A 17,861-nucleotide genomic window follows, 5' to 3' on the forward strand; every position below is an offset into this window, starting at 1 on the left:
TTTAGATCCCAGCTTCTTCCCAACTGGCTGTGTGGTTTCAGGCAGGTTATTTACCCTCTCTGAGGCCCAATTTCCTCATCTGTGAAGGATAATATGTCCCTCATGGGGGTCATGACAAGAATGAGATGAAACAACATATGGAAAGGGATTAGCACAATGTTTGTCACTAAGCCATCCCAATAAATTACAATTGTAAAGTATTCTATCCCCCTGCTCTCTGCCTGAAAGCCATTATAAAACAGAACTTGGAGCTTGTATACAATCAAAAAGGGCAGATGTGGAAAAGGAGAAGCTTGAAAAGTAGGAATAATTTAAAGGACTGTGAGCCAGTCTACCGACCATTGTCCCCATCCCTCACTCTACCCACCCCCAACCCCTAAGCCCAACTGTCCCTCCAACCAAATATCCTCCATGCTGTCTGGATTTTGTTTCACTGCTTATATTTCTACCTATTAGAGATTCCTTTGGGTTTCTCCTATCTCATTGTGAAATTTTTTTTTTAAATTGTTTTCTGTCCTGCACCTAAGGAAGCACAGTTGAAGGCCTGGGACAGGGGGCAGGCAGAGGATTTTGGAGTCAGGAGTACTGTATCTGGCAGGGCCCAACCCCTGCTCCCTCCCCCTCCCCAGCACAGGGCTGCCCAAGAAAACTTAGAGGTCAGAGGACAAGAGGGCCCAAAGGAAAGGAAGGGGGCAGGAAAGAAAGGGAAAGGAGATGTTTGTTTCTCTCCTTCCGGCCCTCTGCTGCCCCAGCACTACCAGGGCTAGTTCAGCTTTTTAGTCCAGCTAAATTATGGGTTAGATAAACTTTTATGGGCCAATGTGGGAATCAAAGCAACATGGGTATCATTTCTTTTTCTAGTGAAAATCGACTGATTTTAAATGACCTTTTAGAGTAGAATCGGTTTGCAAGTTGAGATTCCCTGTCTCTCGGTTGGCTGTCAGATTGGAAAAGTCACACCAGACCCAGTGATAACAAGAAAGTCACACAGTTTTGGGTTAAAGTGTTGGGTTAGAAGAAAGTAGGGGATTGTTCAGATTTCTCACCCTGCACCCCACCACCTCTCATCTCCCGGTCTAAAATAGGATGCGTCATCTCTCAAACACAGGCAAAGTTCCAGACTGAAGACAGCCAGACACCCCCTCACAGAAAAAGCTAGTTTCTACCTCCCCTGGGGCAAAAGAGATCACTATTTTGGCTTAAAATTTTTCTCCTCCAGCTCCTGCTAAGCCAGATAAACAATGATTCTGTTGTGTCAACAAAGCACTTAATTAAACTGAAGACAATATCAATTAGAACTCATGGATAAGATTTACTTCCTGATAGTAGAAGTCCATGGAATTAAGGTGTTCTGGGTTTCATTATTCAAATGTTCCCTGAGGGGAACAGTGCGGTTGGTTGGCCCTATTGTATAGGTAGGGGAACTGAGGCACAAAAAGATTAATGACATGGCCAAAGTCCCTAAATGAGTCTCTCACAAATTAAGACTGGAGATTGCAGTGTTTCTCTTCCTAATCTACATTTGCTAGCTATTGGGACTAATTTGCTAAACACTTAGGAGGATATAAAATCTCCTTTCGTAGAGTTGCGGCATAAAAAAGTGTGTGGAGACCAAAATTTGTGCCAGGAGGGGAAATAAGGCTCTTCTGGCGTCCAACCAAACTGTCTGTCCACCATGCCTCCTTGCAGAGCCCCTCCCAAAACCATCCACTCTGCCCATCTCACCAGCACCTAACTGCCTTTAGAACACAAAAAGTGGGCCAGGATGTCAGGTGGCCAAGACAAACAGGATGGACCCAGGTGATGGGCACATGGACTGCTGGGCACCCTTGGGATGAGTGGAACCACACCATGGTTTATGGTCCTTTCTCCTCTGAAAGAGGCCATGCAGGCAGACCAGGTTATTGAATTGAGATCCTGGTGTTCTGTCTGGCCTCCTAAAAGACTAGAGGTCTTCTGCTCCTCCAGGCCAAGGAAACCTAGACAGAGAAAAGGTCTCAGAGGGGGACCTGGGTCTGGTTGGGGTCCCTGACCTTGCACAGGCTGGGTCCCCTCCCAGTTACCCTGAGCTGATAGTGTATACAGAGCCCCTGGCCCACTCAGATCCTTCCCCAAGCAGCCCAGTCATAGGGAGCCCCGCAGGGCTCCATTCTCCCTCAGCTCCCACTCTGTCCCCATTCGTACCACCCATTTTTAGTTCCACAGGCAAGAAATAACAGGGCCTGAGAAGGCCAAGTGCTGGGGAACTGGCCAGACCCTTCAGCCCATGGCTCCCTGGCAGGGGAGTGGCCCTTTCCAGGGTTTGGTCCCCACCCCCCCAGTAGGGAGCATGGTGAGGGGGAAGCTCAGAATCCTAGCCCTCCTCACCCCTCCCCACCCCCAATGGCTAAATCTCTCAGATCTGTCCATCCCCGCTGGGATTCAGAGTCCCCCCCAGCCCCCAAGAAAGTGGAGGGACAGACTCTCAGCCAAGGAGGGGGGCCTGGTGGTCCAAAGGAGAGACTGGCTCTTTTCCTTTTGTTTGCTCACAGGAGGGGACAAATGCCCTGTGTGCACAGAGGTTTGATGTGACAACTTGATAGACCACGTAAGGGTTTCAGCAAAGGCCTCCCGACCCTGCTCTCCATGCATTAAGATAATGATGGGGTGTGTGCCCCAGCACATTTCAGATCTTGGCTACAAAGGCCCTCCTTCCTTCTGTTTTCTTCCTCCAGCTCAGCTTGCCCACAGGTTCCCAGAGACTCTTGGCAGCTTTCTCTCGGGCAGAATGAAGTTGTGAGCTGCGTGGGAGGCAGTTAGACAGTGAGAGTGTTGCAGCCTCCTTAATGAGGGACAATAGCTCTTCTTGGAGCCATTAAGCCGCAGCTACGGAGATGGGGAACCCCAATTAGAAAGGAGTGGGAGAAGCAGAGAGGAGGGTCTGAGAGATGCCTGCAGGACAGATGTGTATCTTTGGTGGCTCTGTGGGACGCATGGGTGGAGATCTAGCTGATTGAGTTTAGAACCTGCTTTCCTTCTTCAGGTAGGATGTTCCAGTGACTGTAGAGCCAATCCATGGTGGCGACCCTTCAAAATAGACAATCTTAAAGGAGGAGGGAAAATTACCAGAGAGAAGGGCTTTTCTTTAAGTTTGGGGCTCAGATATTATGGGAATAAGAAAGGAAATGGTATTTATTTAATGGACATCCTCTGTAAGTTTTCCTGCGTTTTATATGCGTGCATATGGGTATTTGTATTACAGCCCATAGCTCTCTTTTGTTCTGGCTTTCAACTGAATCACATTATGTTTACAGCAAGATAATAATCCTGGATTTTCCATGGCACTCTCTGTCAGAGTATAAGATTAGCTTTTGAATTCATTAACAGCCATCTCCTTTTAAATGTCAGATAACTTTTTAAATGCCAAGTACTTACGCAACACCTTCTGTGCAATTCAAGTCAGCTTTACCAAATTAACTCATTAATCTTTATTGTTTCCTTTACTGAAGAGAAAGGCTTCCAGGTGTTTTTAGCAGAACATGAAAATATTAGTTACAATACGGTATAGGTGGGTTTTGATTTTCTGCTAAACATTTCACCCTCCCACCAGTTTGGTAATCATTCCCACTGAAGCCTGCACAAAAAAAGACACAAAAAAGCTTCAGGCACCTCTGCTTTCTACCGCTTCCCCCATTTTCCTTCCCTTCTGTCTATCCTTGTGCTTTCTTCCCCCTTCTGCCTCTTCAGATACCTTGACTCCTGTTTACTATTTATTTTGCTGTCTTCACTCTCGAAATAGCCCAAGAGTTGCAAGGGTCAATTATGATGGCTCTTCCACCCAGAAAACAGCAGGGTGCCTCTAGGGAGCCCAGAGGGCCGGTCAGAACAGGCCTAGCAAACAGGAACTCCACTTTCCTTTTCAGAGGACCCCTGCCTGGTTTTACCTCTGAATAATCAGATACAGGCTACTCTGACGGCTAAAGATAGAGCCTTCCATGGTTGACTCCTTCTTGTCACCCAGCTCTCTGCTCCAGTCATATCAGAAAGGTCTTTCCCCTCCCCCTCAGCCTCCATCCTATCCCATTTCATTGTCTTCATAGACTTATCACTATCTAAAATCATTCTGCTTCTGTACATGTTTGTTTGTCTGACACATACCACCGAGTAAATATCAGCTTAATGAATAAATGCAAACCCATCCCAACACATGGCTTTCTTGCCTGGTTTTAGCTTTCTGACTCTTTTCTCCTCTTCCTACCACCTCCCAGAATCCTCTTCATATATTTAATCTTTTCTTTCCTCCCATCTCCCAAGCCCCCTTTCACTATCATTTATTTGTTAGAACACTTGAATGTAATAAGCAAAAACAGTTCTTCGCATTCCAGTGACAATAGAGCCTTCATGAAGACATTCCATCAAGCTAGAATTCATGGCCCCAGAAGTTAAGGAGATGAGCCATACAGTCAAAAGAATTGTTTTATCAAAAGATTTACAGGCCGGGGACGCCTGGATGGCTCAGTCAGTTAAGTGTCTGACTCTTGATCTCAGCCCAGGTCTGATCTCAGGGTCGTGAGTTCAAGCCCCATGTTGGGTTCCACACTGGGCATGGAGCCTACTTAAGAAAAACAAAAAAAAAAAGATGTACAGGTCAGTGATTTGGAGAGACTTTTCTCAAAGCCTCTCAACTCCCTACTCTTCAGTCTGAGCCCCACATAAGGAGTTAAAGTAATTCTAGCCATTGGAACTGGCTGTGATTATGCTTTTGTCTTCTGGGCTAACACAAACTCTTCTCTTGAAGATAATGGAGAAATTTCCCTCAAATCAGTATTGTCTGATTTCTATTATTGCACCCAGTGATTCATGCATGATTTTGGAAGCTAGAAAGCTTCAAAATTTTTGTCTGATTCTAGCTTGGACCAAATGTTTTCATTTGATCTAGAAACAGGAAGGGGCTGTCTCACTCCGAGGAGCTAATCAGATATATGACTGAGATGACAAAAAATTGGATATGTATTTGTCCAGAAAAGTCATTAGCTGCATTTCAAAACAAAGGAAATGGGTGGAGGTGTTCATCAAAATGATGGCTGTTTGTGGGGACCCAACTGTTAATTCATCATTAATACTTTAATATAAATGTTATAGGAGGGGGAGTTTATAATGGCCCAGAGAGACAGACATCTGAGATTCAGTCTCCTAGAAAATATGGAAATGATCAAATCCACACCCACAGTGATCTCATGGCATCCTAGTGACCCTAGCAAATCAGCCCTGAAAAATAACAAATAAATTTCCTCCTTGGAAATGAGCCAGTGCTAGGCAGAGGACAGGTCTCTGGAGGTCTGCACATGCTTCCTGTAGAGACGTCTTCACTGGCCTTCGCCATTGTAACTGAACTGGGCCATAACACATAGCTTGCCCCAATGTGATTGTTACTCTTTTGTTCAGCAAATACCTACCAAGTGTGCATTTGTTTCCAGACCCTGTGCCAGGCACTGCTGTTACCTGAGAACAGCACAGTCATGGTTTCTGCCCTCATGGAGCTTATAGTCTAGTGGGGAAGCAAGTTGGCTGCACAGCATGAGCATCCTTGTGGGCAATGGGGGAAGTGCTCAGTGCTGCGGGATGTCATGAAAGGCCCAGATGAGCCAGACCTGAAGAATGAGGAGGAATTAGAAGGGAGACATGTGTTCTCCGGAACGGGAAGGACATTGCTCTGGGACCTGAAAGGTCAGTGTTGGTGGTAGCTCTTTGCACTTGCTATTCCCACAGTGAGGTAAACAGTTCCTTCAGAAAGTCCCACAGCACCTGCCCTGGCCTTTTTCAGAGCTTTGCTCAAACATCACTTTTTTTTTTTTTTTTAAGATTTTGTTTTATTTATTTGAAAGAAAGAACGGAAGTAGGCAAAGGGGCAGACAGAGGCAGAGGAAGAAGCAGGCTCCCGGCCAAGCAGAGAGCTGGATGCGGGGCTCAATCCCAGGACCCCAGGATCACGACCTGAGCCAAAGGCAGATGTTTAACTGACTGAGCCACCCAGTCACCCCTCAAACATCACTTTCTTACGGGGCCTTCCCCAAGTACCCTGCTTAAAATTGCAGCCTCGACTACCATCCCCAGCTACTCCTTACTCCCCTCTCTGCTTTATTTTTCTTCATATCACAAATCACTGGCAGACATAACTTATGTTCACTTGCTTGTTATCTCTTCCCTCCCAATGGAATTCGTGTGTGCCGTTTTCACAAGGGTGGAGACTTCTGTCTGCCTCTTGCACTGTCATATCTGCTCTACTGGGCATAGAAAAGGCACTCAAAAAGTATTTGCTGAAGGACAGAATGAGGCAGGAGAGATGGGCCAGGCAAGAAGGGTCTTTTAAGTGGGTTGACCTTCATGCTGGGGGCCAGGGCCTTTTAATGTTTTCACCAGAGGAGAAGACTGGTGTGGTCCACTTTGCATCTTGGAAAGATCACCCAGCTTGCAGTATGGAGCATGGGCTGGAAGCAACTCCAGATCAAACTTTGTTGTGCTCTGATTCATGACATCATTGGCTTGTTGTAGTAACAGGAGAGAGTGTGGCCCAACAGATTGAAGGGGCCCCGGGGCCTCCCATTCTTCCTTCCCTCTTGCTAGATTCGTTCAAATCACTCCTCCTAACACATCAAGTACATTTTAAGCTTGCAAATAAACTGGAATCTTGCTATGACTTTATCTACAAGGTAGATTTGATAACCGTTTGTGGAAGCCATACAAGTACTGAAAAGATCTCATTAAAAAAAGGAGTCTGGGGCAGATGGTGATTTCAGCTCTGCCATTTACCAGCTGTTATGGCTTTAGGCAAGTTATGTTAAGTAACTCCCAGAGCCTCTGGTTCCTCATCTGTGAAATGGGAATAACAAGAACAGGGTTGTTGTGAGGATTAAATAAAATGATTACAATCGTGGGACACAGGAAGGTCCTTTTTTCCCCTTTCCCATTATACTGACCCCAGGTATGAATTAACCAGACTTGGATTATCCTCTATACATCTGGGTCCCCTGTGTCTTCGATGGTAAAAATAGGTGTTATGACTAGTGTTCCAACGATGAAAAATTACTTTCTATAAATATTTGGGGATTTAGACTAGCTCTTGTCGCACTGTATATCATTCCTATGAAAGTTGGGCTTTCTGCTTCTCTTCACAGGGAGCCCAGCAGTCCTTGGAGGCAGCAGCTCAGAAGACAGGAGAGCCTCAAAGTTGTATAAATAAAGGGCTGATATGTTCAAACAGAAAAGAATTTTACACGCGCAAGCTGCACATCGACATGACGCCGTTCCTGAAGGTGATCTCACACTGAGAAGGCGAGGGGTTTTATAGACACATACACAGGCATTCCAGTTAATACATTTCTGCATGGTGCAAAAACAGCTTCAGAAGTCCCTCAGAGTTCCTGCTTTATCAGAAGGGACAGAAAATAGGCAGTTTGTAGCAGATGAAGGAAGAACAAATTAGGACAGTAATCACAGCCAGCCATCGGGGACAAATCAGTTGGGTGTCCGGTTTGGGTGGTGGGGGACAGAGAAAAGAGAGGAGAAAGGATAACCTTGAACTACCTCATAAAACAAGCAAATATAATTCGTTTTATCTTGACAGTAGCTAAAATAATTGTTACTCTTTTATCACCTTAACTGAGTAGAGCTGGTGTTCTGACTAGAGGAGAAGACTGATACTTGGTAACTATTTACAAGTCAACTGCATATCCTCTTTGGATGTCTGACCTTATTTCTGTTCTCTAAGAGTTCATTATTCTCCTAAGCTCAGCTTCATATCTAGTTAAGGTACTCAGTGTTCCTATGGTGGATGTCATTTGTCCACTTTTCCAGTAGTCTCTTCTGCCCCAGCATCTAACACAGTGCCTGGCACTGGAAGGTGCTCCCTGAAGGCCCCATAAATTGGCCCCCTTCTAATCCAACAGCCCTCTGGCTTAGGGTCCTCTTCTTACCCATTCTTTGCACCCCGAGAGCTGAATGAACTGGGAATAAATGATCAGGGAGTAAAAGAAACTAATCAGGAACCAAGCAAGGCTTGGAATGGAAGGATTTCTGATCCTTTGTACAACCCTAGAGAGCAACATCCCAGGCCCTCGATAAGAAATGACTAGGAGGGGGCGCCTGGGTGGCTCAGTTGGTTAAGCGACTGCTTTGGGCTCGGGTCGTGATCCCAGAGTCCTGAGATGGAGTCCCGCATCGGGCTCCCAGCTTAGCGGGGAGCCTGCTTCTCCCTCTGCCTGCCACTCCCCCGGCTTGTGCTTTCTCTCTCTCTCTTTCTGGCAAATAAATAAATAAATAAAATCTATTAAAAATATTAAAAAATAAGATCTATTTTTTAAAAAAGTGACTAGGAAAGACAGAAACAGAGGAGAAGAAACCAAATACGTGCAGGGTTCGTGATGGTGGCACTATCTAATGCTGTAAGCTGTCAGAGACTTGCGAGGTCATGAGGGTCACCCTTCCAACCTCAGCTAATCCTGAGTTCTCAGGTTACATCTTCTCTGGGCTACTCCAATCCCAGCTCTGCAGTGTGGGGCTTCTATGAAGAATCATGTATTTGTCCCCAAGCTATCTCCCTCCATGACTGGGCCCTGCATTCCTCTGTTTCCTCTTAGATAGGCTCTTTCCCCATGTAACAAGATGGTCACTGACTTCTCTTTTCTAGATCATTCTGGAACTGAATCTCATTGGCCAAACTTGGGTCACATGCCCATGCCCAAATGAATCACTGTGGCAAGGAAATTAGAATACACTAATTGGCCTAGCCCAAAGTCCCAGGGACTAAAAGGGCTGAGGGGAGGAATATCTCAAAAAGAAAAAAGAGGGTCCGTATAACCACAATAAGAGAGAATGATTCTGGATGGGGCGGGGGGGGGGACAAAACGCTATAAGTATTCAAAATAATTGCTTTAATTCATTACTTATTATATTAGTTTGCTAGTGCCACCAAACAGGGTACCACAGACTGGGTGGCTTAACAAATTTTCTCACAATTCTGGAAGCCAGAAGTCTGAGATCTAGGTGTTGGCAGTGTTGGTTTCTTCTGAGGCCTTTCTCCTTGGCTTGTAGATGGCTGTCTTCTCTCTGTGTCTTCACCTGGTCTTCCTTCTGCGTGTGTCTGTGTCCCAGTCACCTTTCTTATGAGGCACCAGTCATATTGGATTAGAGCCCATGCCAATGATGAGCCCACCTCATTTTAAGTTTTTAAAGACCATATCTCCAAGTACAATCACATTCTGAGGTACTGGTGGTGGACTTCAATATATTAATTTTGGAGGAACACCATTTAGTCCAAAATACTTCTACCAATGAAACTATCCCTTTTTTCGTAGCATCAGTTTAGTTCTCCCCTTTGGGCCCAAAGAATTATGGTTAGTACTTCCCGGGATGGGATAGCACAACATCATCACCACTCACTCATTCAATCCATAGTGAGCATCTGCTACCTACTCTGTGTCTGGCCCTTTCTGGGCGTTTGGAATACATCAGCAAACAAAAGAGACCAGGATCATTGTCCTGCCCTAGGCAACATGTATAGTATGTCCAAAGGTGATAATTACTATGGAAATGAGATAAATATATTTATGGAGCATCTAGAAACTGCAGACTTCAGAGTGTAGAATTTTACAATTATTTTTGTGTGTGTATTTAGTGTCCACAGTGCTTTTAAGTTATACTTTCTGTTCAGCAATGTTGGCACTGTGTTTACAGAGGGGAAGGCATTGTCATTCCCAAGGCTCAATTTCCAGTCCACCCTTTCCAAGACTCACAGAAACTGTAACTCCGCCTGCTTCTGCAGGGGACTCACAGAGTACGCACTCCCGGGCTGTCCTTGCCCAAAAGATCACACCTTTTCTTGAGAATGTTCAGTGTTAAAAGCTCCCCTTAAGTAACCTTCCCCTTCTTGACATGGTAGCTCCTTGATTCTTAGGAAATCCTTAAGTATTGCAGAAAAGGACTAATCTCAGGGCTTGTGTAGAAAAGGATGGTGAATCAAACAGAGAAAGTCCTGTGCTCAGCATCTGGAGCTTTATAGAAACCAGCTCATTCTGCACGTCATTTATGCATTTCTTGCATATCCATAGGGCATTTCATTCACTTTTCCTGGTGCATGTAGGAAGCATTGCAAATTTCAGCATTTGAGAGTAGGAGATAAAAATATTGAGGCAGGGGGCGCCTGGGTGGCTCAGTCATTAAGCGTCTGCCTTCGGCTCAGGTCATGGTCCCAGGGTCCTGGGATCGAGCCCCGCATCGGGCTCCCTGCTCCGCGGGAAGCCTGCTTCTCCCTCTCCCACTCCCCCTGCTTGTGTTCCCTCTCCCACTGTGTCTCTCTCTGTCAAATAAATAAATAAAATCTTTAAAAAAAAATATTGAGGCAGAAAAGGAGAATGGAAAGAGATGCAAATAATCATAAATGCTGACATGACTGAGCACTTACTCTGTGCCAGACTGTTCTAAATTTTACGTGCAGGAACTCATTTAATTCACAAAACGAATCTAAGAAATAGGTAACATTTTCCCATTTTACAGATGAGTAAACTAAGGCATTGAGAGGCTAAGTAACTCCCTAAATGTCCTACAGTTAGTAAATGACAGAAACAAGATAAAGACAGCCCAGCTCCAGAGCCCATGTTTTCAACCATCTGCCATAAAGCCTCACTGCAGACCCCAAATGAGTGACCTTGTAACACTTCTGGGTCTGTGCTTCCTCTTTAGTAAAATGAAAATAGTAACACTGGAACCTCCATAGCTGTCTCTCAAAAGTGAGGTAAGAGTTACAGGAAATAATAATCTTGAAAGAATGTTCACACCCACAAAGGATTCAATTCATAAAGGAGAAAGGACCAAACATTCGTTGATTCCTGCTTAGGACCAGGCCCATATTAGAACTTTATTTCATTTTCCCACACGCTTCCTGAGATCTCTGCTGTACAGATGAGGAAACGGGGCTGGGAAAATGAGCTGATCATAGGTGACGTGGCTGCCAGCAGAGGGCGCTAGGATTCAAAGCCACAAAACCCACAATACCTGAGCCTGACGAGGTCAGTCTACTCTGTTCCTGTGAAGAATTTAATCTTTGTTTTGCCTTCAGAACCTAGGAGAGGAGCAGAGAATTAATAATATATTTTAATCTTAATAACACAAGATATCTGATGATTTTCATAAATCGATTTTCTTTATTAAAGAAAACATGCAGGATCTTTATAATACACAAGAAAAGTACTACCTTGAAGTTGAAACTCTTTTTTTTTTTTTTAAAGATTTTATTTATTTATTTGAGAGAGAGAATGAGAGACAGAATGCATGAGAGGGAGGAGGGTGAGAAGGAGAAGCAGACTCTCTGCTGAGCAGGGAGCCCGATGTGGGACTCGATCCCGGGACTCCAGGATCATGACCTGAGCCGAAGGCAGTCGCTTAACCAACTGAGCCACCCAGGCGCCCGAAGTTGAAACTCTTAAATAAGATACTGATTTTCTTTTTTTTTAAGATTTTATTTATTTACTTATTTATTTTGAGAGAGTGAGAGAAAGCACTAGTTGGGGGGGGTGGGCAGAAGCAGAGGCAGGAGAGGGAGATGCAGACTCCCCTGCTGAGCAGGGCTCGATCCCGGAGCCCAATGTGGGGCTCGATCCCAGAGCCCCGGGATCACGACCCAAGCTGAAGGCAGACACTTAACGGAATGAGCCACCCAGGTGCCTGTAGATACTGATTTTCTTCCGTTTTTAAGAAGTTGTTGAAATTAGTTCTTTAGATGCATGTATTATGGCATGTTACACAGAATTTCCAAATGTATTTTCCTAAATAAGTCTTTCAAGAAGAAGCCTGTACAATACTTATTATTACTCCCATTTCACAGATGGAGAGAGTGAGGTGCAGAGACAGGTCGTGTAGCTGGCTGCTGGCCCACTGGAGCCCCACCTCTGACTCCCGTATCCCACACTCCTCCGTTCTCTGGGAGCTCCTCATGAAAGCCTGCAGCGGGCCTAGAAGTACCAAGCTCAGATGGGGCACTGTGCTTGAGGGTAGTGGGCCAGACTAGTGGAAGATTCTCCAACAAGAGATGAGAACTGCAGGTCCCCTGTCCGTTGAAGAAACTGAGGCTCAGGGTTTGAGTAAGTCACATGCTCTGTAAGGCATCAAGTGGAGGAGTCAGGGCTTCCAGGCAGTCTGACTGCAGGACCTGCACCCCAGCCACTCAGGCAACTGTCTCGTGTCTGGTTTCAGTGCTGCAGTTTGTGTTTACGAAGTGTTTGTTACTATCCCCACCCACCCCCAGCCCTATAATACCACACTGCTGCCAGTGCTCTTTCTAAATACAGCTCAGTCCTCTCACTGGTTTGCTTGGAATTTCTTACCATGTCCCCATTGGCCTTCTGGTAAATCCTGGCATCAAAGATGTATTTCTTTTATAAATAGAAAAATAGAATAAATCCTTTTTTTTTTTTTTTTTGAACTCCATCCTGCAACCTGCAAGATCTGGCCCATATCAAATTCACACTGTCCACGCACGGCAGCCACACCACACCACCCCCTGACCAGCACGGGCTGCTTCCTCTGCCAGGAACTACCCTACCTCCCTCTTCTCTGCAAGACTTAGCACCACGTCCCCTGGTAAACAAGCCTTCCCCAGACTAATTTAGCTTCACCTCCTGTGAGGTCCTGCAGAAACCTGTCATAATCTGTCACAACATGTATCAGAGAATTGCAATGCTGAAGTTTTATGTCATTTCTCCACAAGTCTGTGAGCTGCTTACAAATAGATCCTTCAGCTTTGTGCTTCCAATGCCTAACACACAACCTGGCACACAACACTCCATCAGTGTTCATGGGCTGAACGAACAGATGAAGAGCAAATGACTTGGCCAGAATAACCAAGCTGGGATCGAATTTTCAGTCCTTCAGTTTGTTTCGCTCACTCACCAAGTGTTATTATGTGCTTCAGTCACAGTTTAGTCATTGCATTTGTAATTCATACTAAAAATGACAAATTGCATTTTATTTGGTTTAGGGTTTTCTTTAAGGTTTTATTTATTTATTTGAGAGGGAGAGAGAACACAGAGGGAGAGGGAGAAGCAGACTCCCCGCTAAGCAAAGAGCCTGACGCAGGGCTCCATCCCAGGGCCCTGAGATCATGACCTGAGCCAAAGGCAGATGCTTAACTGACTGAGCCACCCAGGTCCTCCTGGTTTAGTTTTTTTTTAATTGCTGTATAGTTGGCATACAATGTTATGTTAGTAGTTTTAGTTTTTTAATTCAAATTTTGAATTTGAAATATACTCAGACAGTCTTTGAAAATTTAAGTATGAAAGGGTATGTCTCTCAGCTCCCCTCCCCCTGGGCTCCACTGTTGCTAGCTTCTGGTGTGTCCTCCCTGACTGTAGTACACATACATAGGCCAGCACACGTAGAGGAGTGCAAAGACACATTTATACACACTTTAATATCATACACATTGTTCAGAGTCTTACGTCTTTTTACTCAATAGATCTTGGAGTTCTTTCTATGTTAATTCATAAAGAGATGCTTTTCATGGTTGTGTAATATTCCATTGTGTGAATTACCATAATTTACTTGACTAGTCCTCAAATGGTAGCACTTTTAGGTGGTTTCAAATCTGTTGCAGTAAATGGCCTTAGGTATAAGTCACTTATCGCGGGTGTTCATATATTAAAACATGATAGGGTTTTTTTATAGTTTTCTAAGCAACAGACAGAATTTCAAATTCAGACTACTTATTTTTCTAACAGGGACCCACCAGAAGGTTCTTTAAAAATCCTGACTCTCTCTGCCTCCATCTCCCCATCTGCGAAATGAAAATATTTCTTGCCCCTGAAGGCTCATAGCTATATATTGTTAAGACTGAAGGTTTATCCTTCTTGTCTTTGAAATTCTTCCAAAGGAGCAAGCTTGTTTCTTCCTTTTAATCCAGTTTCCTGTTAGATTAAAAGGACTTATGAACAGGAATTTGTCTTTTGGTTTATCTCTTTTCTACTCTTATAACTTAGCAGTTTACGGTGACTGAGGTGGGTTTTCCTGCTGTAATTTTTCAAAAAACCTTTCCATTTATTTAGGGATGAATTTTTTTACCGTACCAAGGCTAAATCCACTTTGTCTCCAAAATGAGAAATGCAAAAGAAAGAAAATTACTGTGCTCACTTCGGCAGCACATTTACTAAAATTGGAATGATACAGAGAAGATCAGCACAGTCCCTGAATAAGAATGACACACAAATTCATGAAGCATTTCCTATTTTTTTGTACACCTAAAAGTAATATAACACTGTATGTTAATGAACTGGAATTAAAAACTTAGGGGGCACCTGGCTGACTCATTCAGAAGAGCATGATGTGACTCTTGATCCCAGAGTCGTGAGTTTGAGGTCTACATTAGGTATAGAGATTACTAAAAAAAAAAAAAAAAAAAACCTTAAAAAATAAATAAATAAAAACTTAAAAAGCCAAAAAAAAAGAAAGAAAATTATTTACCTGCTCTAGCTCTATTTTTTTTTACAGATTTATTTGCTTGTTTATTTACATAATTATCTATGCCCAATGTGTGGCTCGAACTCACACACCTGAGATCAAGAGTCACATGCTCTTCCAGCTGAGCCAGCCCTAGGTCCAGCTCTTTTATGTCAGACTATCTCATTGGCTACAAACACGAAGCTGACAAATGAGAAACGCGCAGGGTAAAAAGCTGTAGAGTAAGAAGAGAATGTCAAACAAATTAGCAGATAATTAATTGTCTCTTCCCAAAGCAGCTTGGGCATTTGATAACAAAGTGGAAAAACTGATTGTCACTAAAGATTGAGGAACTTTGGTCCTAGGAGAGACTTCCAGGGCTCTCCATATCCAGTTCCTTCTCTGTAGCTGAAATGAAGATGTGGATTCAGCAGAGATCCAGGTGACAAAGGCCAAGAGCTGGCTTCATCAGACACATGAGGCTTTATTTAAGTCATTGACTCTACCTGCCACATCACCTTGACTACCAAAAACTGCTCTTCTATTAATGGTCAGTCTAGAGAAGAACAGTGACTGTCAATCCCAGTACATATTGGAATCAACCAAGAAGCCTTAAAATTGCCCTAATCCCAGAAAGTCTGATTTTATGGTTTGGAGGTCAGGACTGGAAATCATATTTTTTAAAGCTCCGCAAATAATCCTAACTTTGCAGCCAGGGTTGAGAACCGCTGTTACGGAGATTTCTAGATGGTGGATGGCACGCAGTTTGTATGACTGGGAGAAAGAAGGAGGAGGGGATTAGATGTGATAAGAAACCCAATCCGTGGTAATCCTGGAAACTCGACAAAAGTTCGAGTTTTTTTGCTTCCCTGACTTAAACCCTCAGTACCTTCCATTTGTTCTCAAGATAAAGACCAAAGACCTTAATCTACCTTCAAGGCCTTTGGATCCTGTCTCATCCCACCCCTTCCCATTCTTTCAGTGTCTGCTCTCATCACCCCAGTCATCCATCAAGTCCCTGGAGGTACCTTGCTTCCTTTGTGAGTTGGCTGGCCCGTGGCATTCTTCTTCCCACTCCCAGTTAATGCCAGGCATGGAGCACTATGCACATGAATGGGCCAGCCTCCCACAAGAGAAGTACAACTGAGACCCCACCAGTGCTCAACACCACAGCTAAGCCCAGCTGGCTCTTTAGGGCTCTTCACACCAGCACTAGACTTCTTGGACACTGAAAGTTAAAATAAGCTGACAAGAAGAAACAACTAAGAAAACTGGATTTCCTTTTACCAAAGGGCATGGACCACAGGAGTGTTCACCTTTATTTTATCTTATGTATTTTTTTATTATGTATTAACCTCATAGGAAAATGGAGATGAACTGGACAATCATGAAGAACCAGGAGGACCCCTTGGAGAAAATCATCAAGACACCCAAGGTAGAGACAGCTGGGTTGGTTTTTAAATCTTATCACAATACTTCTCTGATGAGGTTTGCACTGGTTCAAAGATGTTAATGCAGAATGACCCTTCATTTCCTCTCAGGGCCAGAAGTCAGAAAACATGCCAAAGTGCTGAGTTCAGATGCTGGTGGTTCTTAGTGTATCACCAACTAATTGATGATAACATACTTTTATATCCTTGGACTTACTGAAAGATTTCTTTCCTGCCAGAGGCCGCAGATTGATGGAAGAGAGTGGAGACTCTGGGGCATCATGAAAAGGCTGTATAAGCACCTCCACTTCCCTGTTCCTCCTGCTTGCACACAGGCTCCGATATGCAGGTGCAGGAGCTGAGGTTCCCTGCCTAGAGGGTTAATATTCCAACAGAGGGGGTGACCAGTGTCTTTAGAGACCCAGAACTTGTTGCCCCACCACCCTGAGTGGCCAGAGCTGTTCGAGTGTGGCTTCCTCCAAAAATGATGCTGCATTTAATAATGATGATTTTGGAAATATTGGGCCCAGAACTGGGCTTTTTGGCATAGTTCATATTCCCAGACTCTGAGCTAGACTCTAATCTCTTCCCTGAGGGCACCTGTGCATCTGCATGATGCTGCAGTTGGGTAGACCCAGGCAGCAGGACTGTTCTTTATCCTCATTGCATCTTGCAGGAGTGGAAACTGATATGTGAGGGACTCTTGTGTTCCCAAGGGATGGACACAGTGCCGGCCAGGAAGAATTGTTTGGTGTTTGCTGTACAAAGGCATCCAGCAGAGGGAGCAAATAGGGGCCTGTGCTCTGCTCCCAAAACCAAGCACCTCAGGACTGGGGGTCTCCACGCAGTGGGGGCTCCTTTTCCTACTCAGCCCTTCTGCTGGGGTGCCTTGCTTGGTTCATACAAGGTACTTTATATAGGCTAGCAACAGCAGCTCTGGGCAGCTGAGTGGAGAACATGGGCTCTGCAGTTGGACTACCTCTGCCTTAACCCCTCTGGCCTCAGTGTCCTTAACTGAGGCTGAAAACAGTACTCCCCTCATAAGGTTGCATGAGAAATAAATGAAGTAATTCATAGATAGTAGCTCTTTCACAAATATTAGTCTTGACTTGGATATCATAATGATTAAATGTCTACCCTCTCATGGTCACAGTTTATCAACCTGTAAAATGACACCAGGACTCTTCCTCTCTCCTCTAGAACCCATGAGTTGAGGGAGACTGTGAGAGCTCACTAGAGATAAATGTGCGAAGTCATGGATTTGGGATTTCATCCTAAACTTGGTATTTTTTTTTTGTTTACATATTTTACTATTTCTTTCAGTTGACATTCTAGACAAAAATAATTTTTATACTCATTTTAAAAGACTTCATTGCTGGGGCACCTGGGTGGCTCAGTCAGTTGAGCGTAGGACTCTTGATTTTGGCTTGGGTCATGATCTCAGGGTCATGGGATCAAGCCCTGCATAGGGTTCCATGCTGGGTGTGGAGCCTGCCTGAGATTCTCTCTCTCTCTCCTTCTCCCTCTGCCCACCCCCACCCTTGCTCGCATGTTATCTCCCCCTTTAAAAAAAAATTTAAAAATTTCATTGCTTCTGCATATCAGACAATAAAATATTATGATAGTCCAATTTCTGGATTTGGTCAAGCTTTTAAGCAGAGCTTTTGCTAAAATAAGTCTCCCACCCCCTCCATTTTCAAAGCTGAGTGACAGTAGCCAAGGAAACATGCTCCAGTCTTCAGACCTTTCATATCATAAGTCACATATGCAGAATGTGAACACTGATGAGGCTCCAAGATCCTGGCCAAGTGCAGTGGAGGTTTTAGGCAGTGCAGAACATGGCCAAATCTAAGCAATGACCAAGTCAGTTGAAACATTTCCTGTCTCATGACAGAGGGACGCGCTCCAGCTGAGTTCCATAAAGGTTATCCAGACAGTCTTTAATGCAGTGAAATATCACTGCAGAAA

At 44.4% G+C, this 17,861-nt stretch overlaps 1 protein-coding gene and 1 non-coding gene across 5 annotated transcripts in view; both read left to right on the forward strand.

Moving 5' to 3' along the window:
• The window catches only part of KIAA2012 (KIAA2012 ortholog), a 105,498-nt gene that overhangs the window by 60,210 nt on the left and 27,427 nt on the right, over positions 1 to 17,861 (forward strand). For all 4 annotated transcript variants that reach the window (XM_027589969.2, XM_027589970.2, XM_027589971.2 and 1 more), the window contains 2 exons: positions 7,155 to 7,292; positions 15,826 to 15,898. In XM_027589969.2, coding sequence (XP_027445770.1) covers positions 7,155 to 7,292; positions 15,826 to 15,898 — 211 coding nt within the window. The remainder of the gene's footprint in view (positions 1 to 7,154; positions 7,293 to 15,825; positions 15,899 to 17,861) is intronic.
• LOC113921095 lies at positions 14,150 to 14,256 on the forward strand. Its single transcript, XR_003519503.1, has one exon. It is a non-coding gene; the product is annotated as a U6 spliceosomal RNA (small nuclear RNA).

This window comes from Zalophus californianus, chromosome 3, assembly GCF_009762305.2.
Source record: "Zalophus californianus isolate mZalCal1 chromosome 3, mZalCal1.pri.v2, whole genome shotgun sequence".
NCBI lineage: Eukaryota > Metazoa > Chordata > Mammalia > Carnivora > Otariidae > Zalophus > Zalophus californianus.